General features: G+C 43.5%; 1 protein-coding gene across 1 annotated transcript in view; it reads right to left on the reverse strand.

Moving 5' to 3' along the window:
* The window catches only part of GAS2L1 (growth arrest specific 2 like 1), a 44,098-nt gene that overhangs the window by 13,469 nt on the left and 16,677 nt on the right, over positions 1-13,952 (reverse strand). Inside the window, exon 3 of the mRNA XM_058158557.1 lies at positions 1,142-1,249. Within this exon, the coding sequence (XP_058014540.1) occupies positions 1,142-1,249 (108 nt within the window). The remainder of the gene's footprint in view (positions 1-1,141; positions 1,250-13,952) is intronic.

Below are 13,952 nucleotides of genomic sequence, written 5' to 3' on the forward strand. Positions count from 1 at the left end.
AGGTGGAAGGGAAGGATTTATATTCCTTGCAGAGAGCTGGTCATTTGTGTTTCTTTTTAGAGAAGCGTTGAGGCCGCTTGGAGGTTGATCGCAGTCATCAATGTGAAACTGGCCATTGTAACGTCAAACGGACACTAAACGGATTGTTGTAAGTCGAGAACTATCTGTATTTTAAGAAGCGTCCACGCATATTAAAAAAAACGAGACTGTCTTAATGTTGCCTTCCAATTCCCGGCATTGAATTCACTACGATCTGCCTCACTTTATGGATTCGTGCTTCCCGTTCTCTATTATCGTTTCCGTAATGAAATATTTATTATTATTATTATGTCGGACGGTTGGGGGAAGAAAAATATTTGGAGATACGCGGGAAGGCAATTTTGCGGAAGGAGATTTCAGGGTGAGGCAGAACGAAAAAAGACAAGGAAAGAACATCGGCAGGCACTGAAAAAAATAAAAAACACCGAAAGAAATAAACCAAACAATGATAGTTTGTTGTTGTCATTTTTAATCGCAAAAGATTAATCTCAGAAGAAATCAGGAAGGACCATTTGGTCAAATAATAATGTTTTGTTTTTGTTTTTTAAAAAATACACTACCAAGGAGATAAATAGGCAGAATTTGGAGAATTATTGATCTGGAACTGACCATCTCTTGTAATTTTCCAGGCTGCCAACTACTCGCTAAAAGGAGGCGAAGGACCAGCTATCTGCAAGGAATATAAATCCTTCCATTTCCCCACCATCCGGTCAGAGCTGAAAAAGCTTCTTGGATGAGAAGCGAAACGTCTTCCAAAGAAAAACAAGAAAGTATTGAAAAAGAAACACCCCTTAGGTAAAAGAGGGCTGGCTTTGCTTTGGAGGAAAGCCAGCCGGGCTAGCTGAGGAGGATGGGAGTTGTTGTAGTGCAGGATGCCAGCAAGAGCAAGCGAACCAGGCCGACGCGGAGTTTCCCCCCCCCATCCAATCTCTGAATCCGAGGGGACAGAATTAAGAAAGGCGACAAAGGAAAGTTTCCTCCACCACTTCCCCCCATACCTGGGGGGGAAAATGAGGGTCAGGACAATGGGGAAAGGGGGAGAGAGAGAGAGAGAGAGAAAGAGAGAGAGAGAGAGAGAGAGAGTAGTTGCAGGCAATCTTACTCGGACGAAGATGAGCGCATTGGAGTCTCCAACTTGGTATTTGCCCTCCGAGACTTTGACCATCGGGAACTGGGACGGGCAGGTACAATGGCCCAGGATTTCTCTTACCTGGAAAGAAGGAAAACAAACATGGTTGGAGAAACAGAAGGAAAAAAACAAACCTGTTAAACTGGGTTGCAAATAGTCTCTCCAGCTACAGGTAGCGCTTGACTTCCAACAGTTCGTTCAAAGCAGAGGTAGTATTCAGGCTGGTTCGGACCGGTTCAGCTGAACCGGTAGCGGCCCCGGCATAAAGACATTCCATTTAGCTACGTTTTTGAGACTGGGCACATGCGCAGAAGACCGGGCGCATGGACCAAAGGCACATGCGCACGGGGCGAACCGGTGGTAAGCATTTCTGAAACCCGCCGCTGATTTCATTGGCGCTGGGAAAAAGCGACTTATGACTGTTTTTTCACACTTATGACATCCCCACAGTCATGTGATGCAACAGGTGGGCGGAGCCTCCCACCAGTTTTACTACCGGTTCTATAGAACCGGACAGAACCGGGAGCAAACCCATCACTGGTTCATGTGTTCCCCTTTTGCGAACTTCCCGACGAGCCAAATCAATGAGGGAAGCCAGATTTGCTTATAACAACCGTGCGGTACTCAGCAACTGCCGTGATTCCACTTAACAAGGGTGGCGAGAAAAGTCGTAAAACGGGGTGGGCGGGGGTGGGGGACTCACTGAATCTGAATGTCTTGCTCAGCAACCGAAATGTTGGGATCAATTGTGGCCGTTAAGTCGAGGACTATTTGTACAAAATTCTCCATGGGTGTCAACTTTTTTTAAAAAAATTAACAGAATAAAAATAATACCCATTTGGAAAAAAATCCAGAAAGTGACAAGCAAGCAAAAAAAAAGGATAAAGAGAAAAATATATGGGCAGGACAAGAAACAATGGATGGAAACTAATAAAAGAGAGAAGCAATCTAGAATGAAGGAGAAACTTCCTCACAGTCAGGACAATTAACCAGTGGAACAACTTGCCACCAGAAGTTGTGGGTGCTCCATCACTGGAGGTTTTTAAGAAGATACTGGACAGCCACTGAAATAGTATAGGTTCTGCTTGAGCAGGGGGATGGACTAGAAGACCTCCAAGGTCCCTTCCAGCTCATTCATTCTAATTCTAAAAGATGTAAAGAAAGAGAAAGGGGAAAAAAAAACCCAGTGGTATTGAAGTGGCTTTTAATCTCTCTTTTTTTTTTTACAGCAGTTATAAATGCATTTATATGTATGTTATCCTCTCTGTAAGGTAATATCATCACTTTCTTCTTCCCATTGTCTGCTCTTCTAATCTCCAAACCCATAAATCACAAGTTCATTATTATGATTATTTTCCCAGGGTGTCACTTTCCGTCTCTGCATTTGTCTATAATAATAACAGCAAGAATGAAAACACCTTGTGAAAAATTTGCTCGCTCAGGTATTTATTGCTTAATTAACTTTGCTTGTTCAAAACTTTTTCTCTTACACTACCGCCTCTTACAATACTAGACAATGCAGTATCAACAGTAGAGTCCTTCAAATTTCGAGGTCCCATCATATCTCAAGACTTAAAATGGACACCTAACATCAAAAAAACACAACAAAGATTTCTGTGCCAACTCAGAAAACTCAAACTGCCCAAGGAGCTGCTGATATGGTCCTCCAGAGGAATGATGGAGTCTGTCATCTGCACCTCCATAACTGTCTGGTTCGGTTCTGCAACCCAACAAGACAGACACAGACTTCAGAGGATCATTAGAACTGCAGAAAAAATGATGGCTACCAACCTGCTTTTCATGGAGGACCTGTATACTGCACGAGTCAAAAAGAGGGCTGGGAAAATATTTACAGACCCCTCGCATCCTGGACATAAACTGTTTCAACTCCTACCCTCAAAACGACGCTCTAGAGCACTGCACACCAGAACAACTAGACACAAGGAGAGTTTTTTCCCAAAGGCCATCACTCTGCTAAACAACTAATTCCCACAACACTGTCAAATAATTTACTAAGACTGTTTTACTATTCTTCTCTTCCTTACTAGTACCTATCTCTTCCCACTTATTACTATAACCATGTCACTTGTATCTTTCAATTTATATTGTTTCTACTCGTTTCCTACTATGATTTCATAGCTTATTAGTAACCTTGACTATCACTAAGTGTTGTATCTTTTTATTCTTGGTGAATGTATTTTATTCTCCTTATGTACACTGAGAGCATATACACCAACGTCAAATTCCTTGTGAGTCCAATCACACTTGGCCAATGAAGAATTCTATTCTATTCTATTCTATTCTATTCTATTCTATTCTATTCTATTCTATTCTATTCTATTCTATTCTATTTTATTCTAATTTTCCTCTGTTCTGTTCTGTTCTGTTCTGTTCTATTCTATCCTATCCTATTCTATCCTATTCTATCCTATTCTAATTTTCCTCTATTCTATTCTATTGTAATTTTCCTCTATCCTATCCTATCCTATCCTATCCTATCCTATCCTATCCTATCCCTCTACTCCTTTCCATTCCATTCCATATTTTCTATTCTATTCTATTCTATTCTATTCTATTCTATTCTATTCTATTCTATTCTATTCTATTCTATTCTATTCTATTCTATTGTAATTTTCCTCTATCCTATCCTATCCTATCCTATCCTATCCTATCCTATCCCTCTACTCCTTTCCATTCCATTCCATATTTTCTATTCTATTCTATTCTATTCTATTCTATTGTAATTTTCCTCTATCCTATCCTATCCTATCCTATCCTATCCTATCCTATCCTATCCTATCCTATCCTATCCCTCTACTCCTTTCCATTCCATTCCATATTTTCTATTCTATTCTATTCTATTCTATTCTATTCTATTCTATTCTATTGTAATTTTCCTCTATCCTATCCTATCCTATCCTATCCTATCCTATCCTATCCTATCCTATCCTATCCTATCCTATCCTATCCTATCCTATCCTTATGCTGTTCTATTCTATTCTATTCTATTCTATTCTATTCTATTCTATTCTATTCTATTCTATTCTATTCTATTCTATTCTATTCTATTCTATTCTTTCCAAAAGGCTCCATGGCTGCACTTCCCAAATCTTTAGTTATCAGCCACCTCCAGCGTTTACGTAAGATTATTCTCTCCTCTTTGCCAATTCCAGGATTCAGTTATTGGGTTTTATTAGTTCTGCCTCCCTAAAACTACTACCTGGAGACTCGGGGAAAGTGAGGTCATTGTTTTTGAAAGCAGCCACAAAGGACAAAAGCAATTTTCCAGTGGGAAAGGAATAATTCCCCCCCCCTTATTTTTCCTCCTCCCCTTGGATGGAACAAAAATGATCAGCGGAATTTTCCAACCCTGTTTGGGAGGGTTTTTAACTAGCAGAGGAAACAGAAAGCAAAGGAAAAGTTTGTTTCCCCCCCCCTCTTCATTTGAAAGAGGGAAAGGAAAGAGAGCAACTTAATTTTTCCACATTTGATGCATTCATAACACAAGGGGGGAAAAAATAACCCGGCTGGGTTGATCCAAGAAATATTGAGTTATTTGGCGGAGAGGGAGACGCCAAAGTCCAGTTCACGTCCTAAATCCGCGTCCGCCTTTAAGGCAGGTGGACTTCGACTCCCAGAAATCCTTACCCGGCGTGGAATTCTGGGAGATGAAGTCCACCTGAGATGGCTGGGGAATGACTGGGGAGTCAAGGGAAATATTTGTAGCTCACGGTTGACATGAGCGGGTCCTTGGTGCTCTCTGAGCTTGGTGGTTTTCTTGCGGTTGTTTCATGACCAAACTGGGTAACATCATCAGGGCTAGAAGGGAATGGGGTTTGCAGAGAGGAGGAGGAGGAGGAGGAGGAGGAGGAGGAGGAGGAGGAGGAGGAGGAGGAGGAGGAGGAGGAGGAGGACTGTGGAGCCTTGGTGCTCTCTGAGCTGGCTTGTTTTCTTGCAAACGTTTCGTGACCTTACTGGGTAACATCATCAGTGCTAGAAGGGAGTGGGGTTTGCAGAGAGAAGGAAGGGGAGGAGGAAGAGGAGGACGACCGTGGGGTCCTTGGTGGTCTCTGAGCTTGGTTGTTTTCTTTCAGATGTTTCATGACCATAGGTAACATCATCAGTGCTAGAAGGGAATGGGGTTGGCGGGGAGGAAGAGGAAGAGGAAGAGGAGGAGGAGGAGGAGCGGAAGGAGGAGGAGGAGGAAGAGGAGGAGGAGGAGGACTGTGGGTTCCTTCCTGCTTGCTAAGCTTGGTTGCTTTCTTGCGGACGTTTCATGACCCAAACTAACTAACCTCACCAGTGCTAATCCTGATGATGTTACCTAGTTCGGGTCACGAAACGTCTACAGGAAAAACAGCCAAGCTCAGAGGGTACCAGGGCCCCTCTCAAGGGGAGAGACCACACGCTCTGGTTCTTGCTCTTCTACCACGTTCAGCTGCTGCCAACCGAGCCCAGCGTCCCCAACGGGGGAAAAAACAACAATTTGTCTCTGCAGAATTCCTGAGAAAAAGGCACCTGGCGTGGAGGCGAAAGAGAGAGAGAGAGAGAGAGAGAGAGAGAGAGAGAGAGAGAGAGAGAGGAAGTGAATGAGGGTGTTCCCAGTTCCTGCCCCGTTGAACCCATGCCCATAAAAGCCAAGGGTTGGGCAAGCAGCCGGAGTCTTACGAAGGCAGCAAAAAATGTCAAGGCTTCCATTTCCAAACAAACCCAGCCGGGTGGAAAGTGGATTAATCTTTAAATTCGTCCACGGAAACGCGACAAGCGATTCCCTTCGGTTTACGCGCAGAAGAGCCAGGAAGGGGGATTGTGAGGGGGGGGGGGAGAGAAGAGAAGGCAGAGACCAAATCCTCTGAACTGTCTGGTCCCAAGGAGACCACCACCACCACCCCGACTTCGACCCCCTTCGCTGCCAAGACAAAATATCAGGGTGTTTAATACAGAATAACAGAGTTGGGAGGGACCTTGGAGGTCTTCTAGTCCAACCCCCTGCTCAGGCAGGAAAACCCTACACCGCTTCAGACAAAATGGCTATCCAACCTCTTCTTAAAAACTTCCAGTGTTGGAGCCTTCGCAACTTTCTGGTGGCAAGCCGTTCCACTGATTAATTGTTCTAACCAAGGGTGAAATCCATCAGGTTCTGACAGGTTTTGCAGAACCGGTAGCGGGAATTTTGAGCAGTTCGGAGAACCGGCAAATACCACCTCTGGCTGGCCCCAGGAGTGGGGAGGGAATGGGGGAATTTGCAGTATCCTTCCCCACCCCCGGAGTGGGGTGGGAAATGGAGATTTTGCAGTATCCTTCCCCTGCCACGCCCACCAAGCCACACCACGCCCACCAAGCCACACCCACAGAACAGGTAGTACATAAAATTTGGATTTCACCAATGGTTCTAACTGTCAGGAAATTCCTCCTTAGTTCCAAGTTGCTTCTCTCCTTGATGAGTTTCCACCCGTTGCTTCTTGTCTTGCGCTCAGGTGCTTTGGAGAATAGCTTGACTCCCTCTTCTTTGGGGCAACCCCTGAGATACTGGAACATTGCTTGATCCAGTCTGTCCCAAAAGGATGTTTTTCCAAAAAGCCACTTGGACTTTTCTTTCTTATCATTTTGGGTTGGCTGGCTGGGGAATTCTGGGAGTTGAAGTCCACACATTTTAAATTGGCCAAGTTTGAAAAATTACTGCCATAATCGATTCAGCCTTTTTTTTTTTACCATGAGCCCTCCAAAAGCTGGCTCCGATTTCTCCCTGCCTCCTCTTTCACATCCCTCCCAAAAAGTGAAAAATCAGGCATTATAAAAATCAACCAGACGAGAACGGCCTTGCCCGAATTGAGGGTGTCCAGTTTAATGAAAAGAAGGATGGGGAGCGGGGGATGACGACAGGATAGCAGTCTTCCAATATTTGAGGGGCTGCCACAAAGTAGAGAGGGTGGAACTATTTTCCAAAGCACCCGAAGGCAGGACAAGAAGCAACGGATGGAAACTAATCAAGGAGAGAAGCAACCTGGAACTAAGGAGAAATTTTCCGACGGTGAGGACAATTAACCAGTGGAACAGCTGGCCACCAGGAGTTGTGGGGTGCTCCATCGCTGGAGGCTTTTCATTGGACAACCATTGGTCCGAAATGCTATATTAAGGTTTTTAAGAAATGATTGTACAGCCACATGTCTGGAATGACGGAGGGTCCCCTGCTTGAGCAGGGGGTTGGACTAGAAGACCTCCAAGGTCCCTTCCAACTCTTTGTTATTCTGTAATTCTAAACAGAACCCAACACGCCTGAATGACAGCATCCTGCTCTTAATTTATTTATTTTGTATTTATTTATTTATTTATTTTATTTTGTCACAACAATATATGTAGGTATCATACAAAAAGATTATATAGTAAATAAACACATATATGGGTAAATATAAGGAGGTATAAGCATATATATAGGAAGAAGAAAAGAAAAACAATAGGACAGGAACGGTAGGCACATTTGTGCGCTTATGCACGCCCCTTATGGTCCTCTTAGGAATGGGGTCAGGTCAATAGTAGAAAGTTTTTGGATAAAACTTTTAGGATTATGGGAAGAGACCACAGAGTCAGGTAAAGTATTCCAAGCACTGATGATTCTGTTACAGAAGTCATATTTTCTGCAATCTAGATTAAAGCGGTTGACATTAAGTTTAAATCTATTAGTTGCTCTAGTATTATTGCAATTAAAGCTGAAGTAGTCTTTAACAGGAAGGACATTACAATAGATGATTCTGTGAGTTAAGCTTAGGTCTTGACGAAGGCGACGGAGTTCCAAGTTTTCTAAGCCTAGGATTTCAAGTCTGGTGGGATAAGGTATTTTATTGTTTTCAGAGGAATGGAGAGCTCTTCTTGTAAAACATTTCTGGACACGTTCAATTGTATTGATGTCAGAGATGTGGTGAGGGTTCCAAACTGGCGAGCTGTATTCTAGAATTGGTCTAGCAAATGTTTTATAGGACCGGGTTATTTACGAGACCGCCTACTGCCAACAATAGCCTCCCACCAACCTGTGCGCTCCCATAGGGAGGGCCTCTGTTATGTTCGGGCAATAAAGTAAATAAATAAATAAATAAATAAATAAATAAATAAATAAATAAATAAATAAATAAATAAATAAATAAATAAATAAATAAATAAATAAATAAACAATGTCGACTGGCGGCCCCCAGGGGGAGGGCCTTCTCTGTGGGGGCTCCTGCCCTTTGGAATGAGCTACCTCCGGGCAGTGGTGAGATTCAAGTAATTTAACAACCGGTTCTCTGCCTTAATGATTTCTTCCAACAACCAGTTTGCCAAACTGCTCAGAAAGTTAACAACCGGTTCTCCCGAAGTGGTGAGAACTGGCTGAATCCCACCACTGCCTCCGGGGTTGCGGCAACTCCCTGACCTCCGGACCTTCAAACGCGAGCTTAAGACCTTTTTATTTCGCCGAGCGGGGCCTGGCCTAACATAATTTTAAATGTGGGGGTTTTATTAGGGTTTTATCATAGTTTTTAACTTATTTTGGCCATATTAGAATCAGATTTTTTTAAATGTTTTAATTTTTGTCTACGTTGTTTTATTCTGGCTGTAAACCGCCCTGAGTCCTTCGGGAGAAAGGCGGTATAGAAATCAAATTAATAAATAAATAATAAAATAAATTAATGAGCCGGAACAGTCTTCCTAGAGATAAACCGGGGTATTTGCCCCGGTTGCCATCCCTGTAATAAAAGGACCAAATTAAAAGATCCTTTGAAAAAAAGAATTTAAATCCAGCGGGCTTAGGAATTTGGCAGATGGGCTGTCTCTTTGCAATGCAGGGTCATCGTCTCCAAGACCAGTTCTTGGTTGGCATCGGATGGAGAAGCTCCTGGGAGTCGAGAGGCGAGGCCGGGGCATTGGCACGCAACAAAAGAGGTCACCCATCTGCCAGCTGCAGATTTAGTAAGGAATCAGGGCAGGCAGGGAAGGAAATGGAAATGAAAAGGGAATGTTAAGCTTAATCGGAATAGATCAACCTCGGCTTGTCTCCTCTCCAGACTGGCTCGCTGCGAAAAGCTCTTCCTGCTAACTGTGCCCAAGTTTGGGAATTATGCACAGTTGTTGTTGGGTTGGGACTTCCGAGCAGTGGTTTTCAACCTTGGGAATTTTAAGCGGAGCGGACTTCAACTCCCAGAATTCCGCAGCCTGCATGCTGACTGCAGAATTCTGGGAGTTGAAGTCCATGTTTCTTAAGGCATGCTGGCTGCGGAATTCTAGGAATTGAAGAAGCGCCCCCCCCCCATTTCCCCATTGAAAAAAAGAAAGGTAACCAGAATCTCTTAAGGCAATCAGATACCTTCCACAATTGTCCACTTTCTCTCTCTCTGTCTCTGTCTCTCTCTCTTTCTCTCTCTTTCTCTGTCTCTCTCTCTTTCTCTCCCTTTCTCTCTCTGTCTTTCTTTCTGTCTCTGTCTCTGTCTCTGTCTATCTCTTTCTCTCTCTCTGTCTCTCTCTGTCTGTGTGTGTCTCTCTTTCTCTCTCGTCTTTCTCTTTGTCTCTCTCTGTCTCTCTCTCTTTCTTTCTCTTTCTCTCTCTGTCTTTCTCTCTGTCTCTGTCTCTGTCTCTCTCTGTCTCTTTCTCTCTCTCTGTCTCTCTCTGTCTGTGTGTGTCTCTCTCTCTTTCTCTCTCGTCTCTCTCTTTGTCTCTCTCTGTCTCTGTCTCTTTCTGTCTCTCTCTGTCTATGTCTCTCTCTCTCTCTTTCTCTCTCGTCTCTCTCTTTGTCTCTCTCTGTCTCTCTCTTTCTCTCTTTCTCTCTCTGTCTCTCTCTCTGTCTCTGTCTCTCTCTGTCTCTCTCTGTCTATGTGTCTCTCTCTCTCTTTCTCTCTCGTCTCTCTCTTTGTCACTCTCTCTCTCTCTCTGTTTCTCTCTCCTCTCTCTCTCTCTCATCTCTCTCTTTGTCTCTCTCATTGTCTCTCTTTCTGTCTCTGTCTCTCTCTCACACACACACTCTTTGTACTTTTTTTCCTTTGCACCAGGCATTGCTCTGGAAAGCACTGAGTCAAAATTGGAGAGCAAGTTTATTTACAGTCGGTTGCTTAGAAGAGAGACCCGCACCGAGGCAGATGAATGAATAGCCAGCAACCTTCCACTGAAGCCCCAGCGTGAAGCCAACCAGTGCCAAGTCCCAACCAGCCCTCGCAGGGGTGAGGGTAGGGGCATGGGGGGGAGGAGGATTTTTCAGACCAGCTGAGTTGGAAAAAGTCCTCTGGGTCTGGAGCGCAGCTTTCGAAGTTTCCTCGCGTTGTTCCAGCATTCCTTCTTTCAAATAAAAACAGCTTTCTAGCCTTCATGAGTTGGAAGGGACCTTGGAGGTCTTCTAGTCCAGCCCCCTGCTTAAAACCCGGATTGTTTCTCCCCTTGATTCGTTTCCAACCCGTCGCTTCTTGTCCTGCCCTCAGGTGCCTTGGAGGATAGCTTGACTCCCTCTTCTTTGGGGCAGCCCCTGATGGCTGCTCGCTAACTTAATCTCTGCGGGCGATTGACTTCACAGCGGAAAATTGGAGTCATAAGTCGCGGACTAGCTGCAACGAAATGGACGTTCGCCTCGATTAGCAGAATCGGAAGCTCCAGACGAGCGTTTGAAGGGCTTAGGTAGGCCCACTTATGGAATATCCGCAAATAAAATTTTGCAGGCCGGGCTTTTCGTTTTTCATCAAAAAAGGACAACAAAAAAGGTTCTTTCTGCGCCAACTCAGTAACCTCAAACTGCCCAAGGAGCTGCTGATCCAGTTCCACAGAGGAATTATTGAGTCTGTCATTTGCACCTCTATAACTGTCTGGTTCGGTTCTGCAACCCAACAAGACAGACACAGACTTCAGAGGATCATTAGAACCGCAGAAAAAACAATGGCTACCAACCTGCCTTCCACTGAAGACCAGTATACTGCACGAATCAAAAAGAGGGCTGTGAAAATATTTACAGACCCCTCACATCCTGGACATAAACTGTTTCAACTCCTACCCTCAAAACGACGCTACAGAGCACTGCACACCAGAACAACTAGACACAAGAACAGTTTTTTCCCGAAGGCCATCACTCTGCTAAACAAATAATTCCCTCAACACTGTCAAACTATTTGCTAAGTCTGCAGTACTATTAATCTTCTCATCGTTCCCATCACCCATCTCCCTCCACTTATGACTGTATGACTGTTTGTTGCTTGTATCCTTACGATTTATATTGATATTGTTTCCCGATTGCTTAATTGTACCCTACGACTATCATTAAGTGTTGTACCTTACGATTCTTGATGAACGTATCTTTTCTTTTATGTTCACTGAGAGCTTATGCACCAAGAAGAATTCCTTGGGTGTCCAATCACACTTGGCCAATAAAAAAAATAATATTCTATTCTTGTTCTTCATCATCGTCGCTTCCATTGCAGAAGGATTCTCTTTTGACTTGGTTGATGGGCAAGGCCATTCCATCCACCCAAAAAGGTGCCAAGTTTTGCAGGCTCCGCTCACTGTTCAAGATTACATTAAAAGGTGTTTTTTTTTTTTTAAAAAAATGGATGCGTGCATATGTGATTTATTTATTTACCCTTTGGAACGAGCTTCCCCCAGGACTTCGTCAACTTCCGGACCTCCGGACCTTTCGCCGCGAGCTTAAAACTTATCTATTCATCTGCGCAGGACTGGACTAGATTTTAGATTTTAAATTTAAACTGGTTTTAATGGGTTTTTTATGTATACTGTTATTTTTAATTATTCGGCTATTTGGAATAAGTTTTTTAATTGATGTTTTATTTTGTATTTATATGTATTTTTTATCTGCCTGTAAACCGCCCTGAGTCCCTAGGGAGATAGAGCGGTATAAAAATACAATAAATAAATAAATAAATAAATATTTAGGCCTTCAGCCCAGGCCCAAATATTGCCCGATAGATTTTTGCAATCAGAGCTACCTATGAATATTCTTAACATACCACCGTTTCCGTCTTCGAACCTTTGTCTGCTCTGCACCCTGGGTGTGTCGGAGCTCGGGGCTGAGTTTGCCGCTGGCCAAAACCATAAAAGCCTGAGAAAAACCACACCTCAACATAAAGACAGCAATTGATCCAGGACGGGAGCAGGAAAGAGAGACGTCAGCCAGCTGACTCACACACCACCTTCTACAAAAAAACACCAAGTAGCCGGGAGGCTTAAGAAGTGATTTCATCAAGGTTGTGTGCCGTGTTATTTCCACGTGTTCCCCTTCAGGTAGAGAAGGTGAGATGGTTACCAAAGGGCATTGTGGGCAATTAAAGAGGTGAGGAGAGCTACGGTGTGTTGGAGGTAGCAAGACATCTCAATACTGAAGCTGCCTCATTGGTATTCCTTCCCAGAGAAAATGACTCAGGATTATTTCTCTGCACACCTGTGTTGTGGTCTGTCAGCAGGCTGCGGAGCTGGCAACTGAGTCAGATAGCGATGAGGTTGAGGTGGGGCCAGGGCCATCGGGGAGTGAGGTGCGGACTCCAGAGCCTCCAGAGACTGACAGTAGTGAGGCAGAGAAACAGGAGGAGCCTGTTCCTAATGCACGCATGAGAAGAGCTGCCAGAAGGCAAGAGCAGCTCAAGCACAAAGGACAACTCAGGAGTAAGGCCAAGAGATGATTGGCCCCTCCCATAAGGCCTAAAACAGACCAGCAATGGCGTTTGGGCTTTGCCGGAAAACAATGTTGTAGCTGCGTCTTCTGCTTCGTTTATGTCTTTGTTTTTGTGGCTTCTGGATGTTTGCAAGGAAGGGCCTTTGGCAGTTTGCCTTATTGGACCAAGGTTTGTGAGATAACTGAGGAATTTGTGTTGGGAGGCATTTGTTTTACTTTGAGTTTATTTCATTCCCAGCTGTTCAAATAAAGTTTGTTTTTCCACGGACTAAGTTTATTACTACCTACTGGGGCCTCGGTCACAATAACCAGGACAACTAGACACAAGGAAAATTTCTTCCCAAACGCCATCACTCTGCTAAACAACTAATTCCCACAACACTGTCAAATAATTTACTAAGACTGTATTCTTCTTCTCTTCCTTACTAGTAGCTATCTCTTCCCACTTATGGCTATACCCATGTTGCTTGTATCTTTACAACCAGTGGTGGGATTCAAATAATTTAACAACCGGTTCTCTGCCCCAATGATTTCTTCCAACAACCAGTTCGCCAAACTGCTCAGAAAATTAACCGCCGGTTCTCCCGAAGTGGTGCAAACTGGCTGAATCCCACCACTGTTTACAACTTATATTGTTTTTATTGTTTCCTAGTATGATTTGATTGCTTATTAGTATCCTATGACTATCACTAAGTGTTGTATTTTATGATTCTTGACGAATATATTATATTTTTTCCTTTACGTACACTGAGAGCAATATGCACCAAAGACTAATTCCTTGTGTGTCCAATCACACTTGGCTAATAAAGTATTCTATTCTATTCTATTCTATTCTATTCTATTCTATTCTATTCTATTCTATCCTATCCTATCCTATCCTATCCTATCCTATCCTATCCTATTCTATTCTATTCTATTCCACTCCACTCCACTCCACTCCACTCCATTCCATATATTCTATTCTATTCTATTCTATTCTATTCTATTCTATTCTATTCTATTCTATTCCATTCCATTCCACTCCACTCCACTCCACTCCACTCCACTCCTCTAGTCTACTCTACACTACTCTACTCTACTCTACTCTACTCTACTCTACTCTACTCTACTCTACTCTACTCTACTCTACTCTACTCTACTCTACTCTACTCTACT

Source organism: Ahaetulla prasina, chromosome 15 (assembly GCF_028640845.1).
Source record: "Ahaetulla prasina isolate Xishuangbanna chromosome 15, ASM2864084v1, whole genome shotgun sequence".
NCBI lineage: Eukaryota > Metazoa > Chordata > Lepidosauria > Squamata > Colubridae > Ahaetulla > Ahaetulla prasina.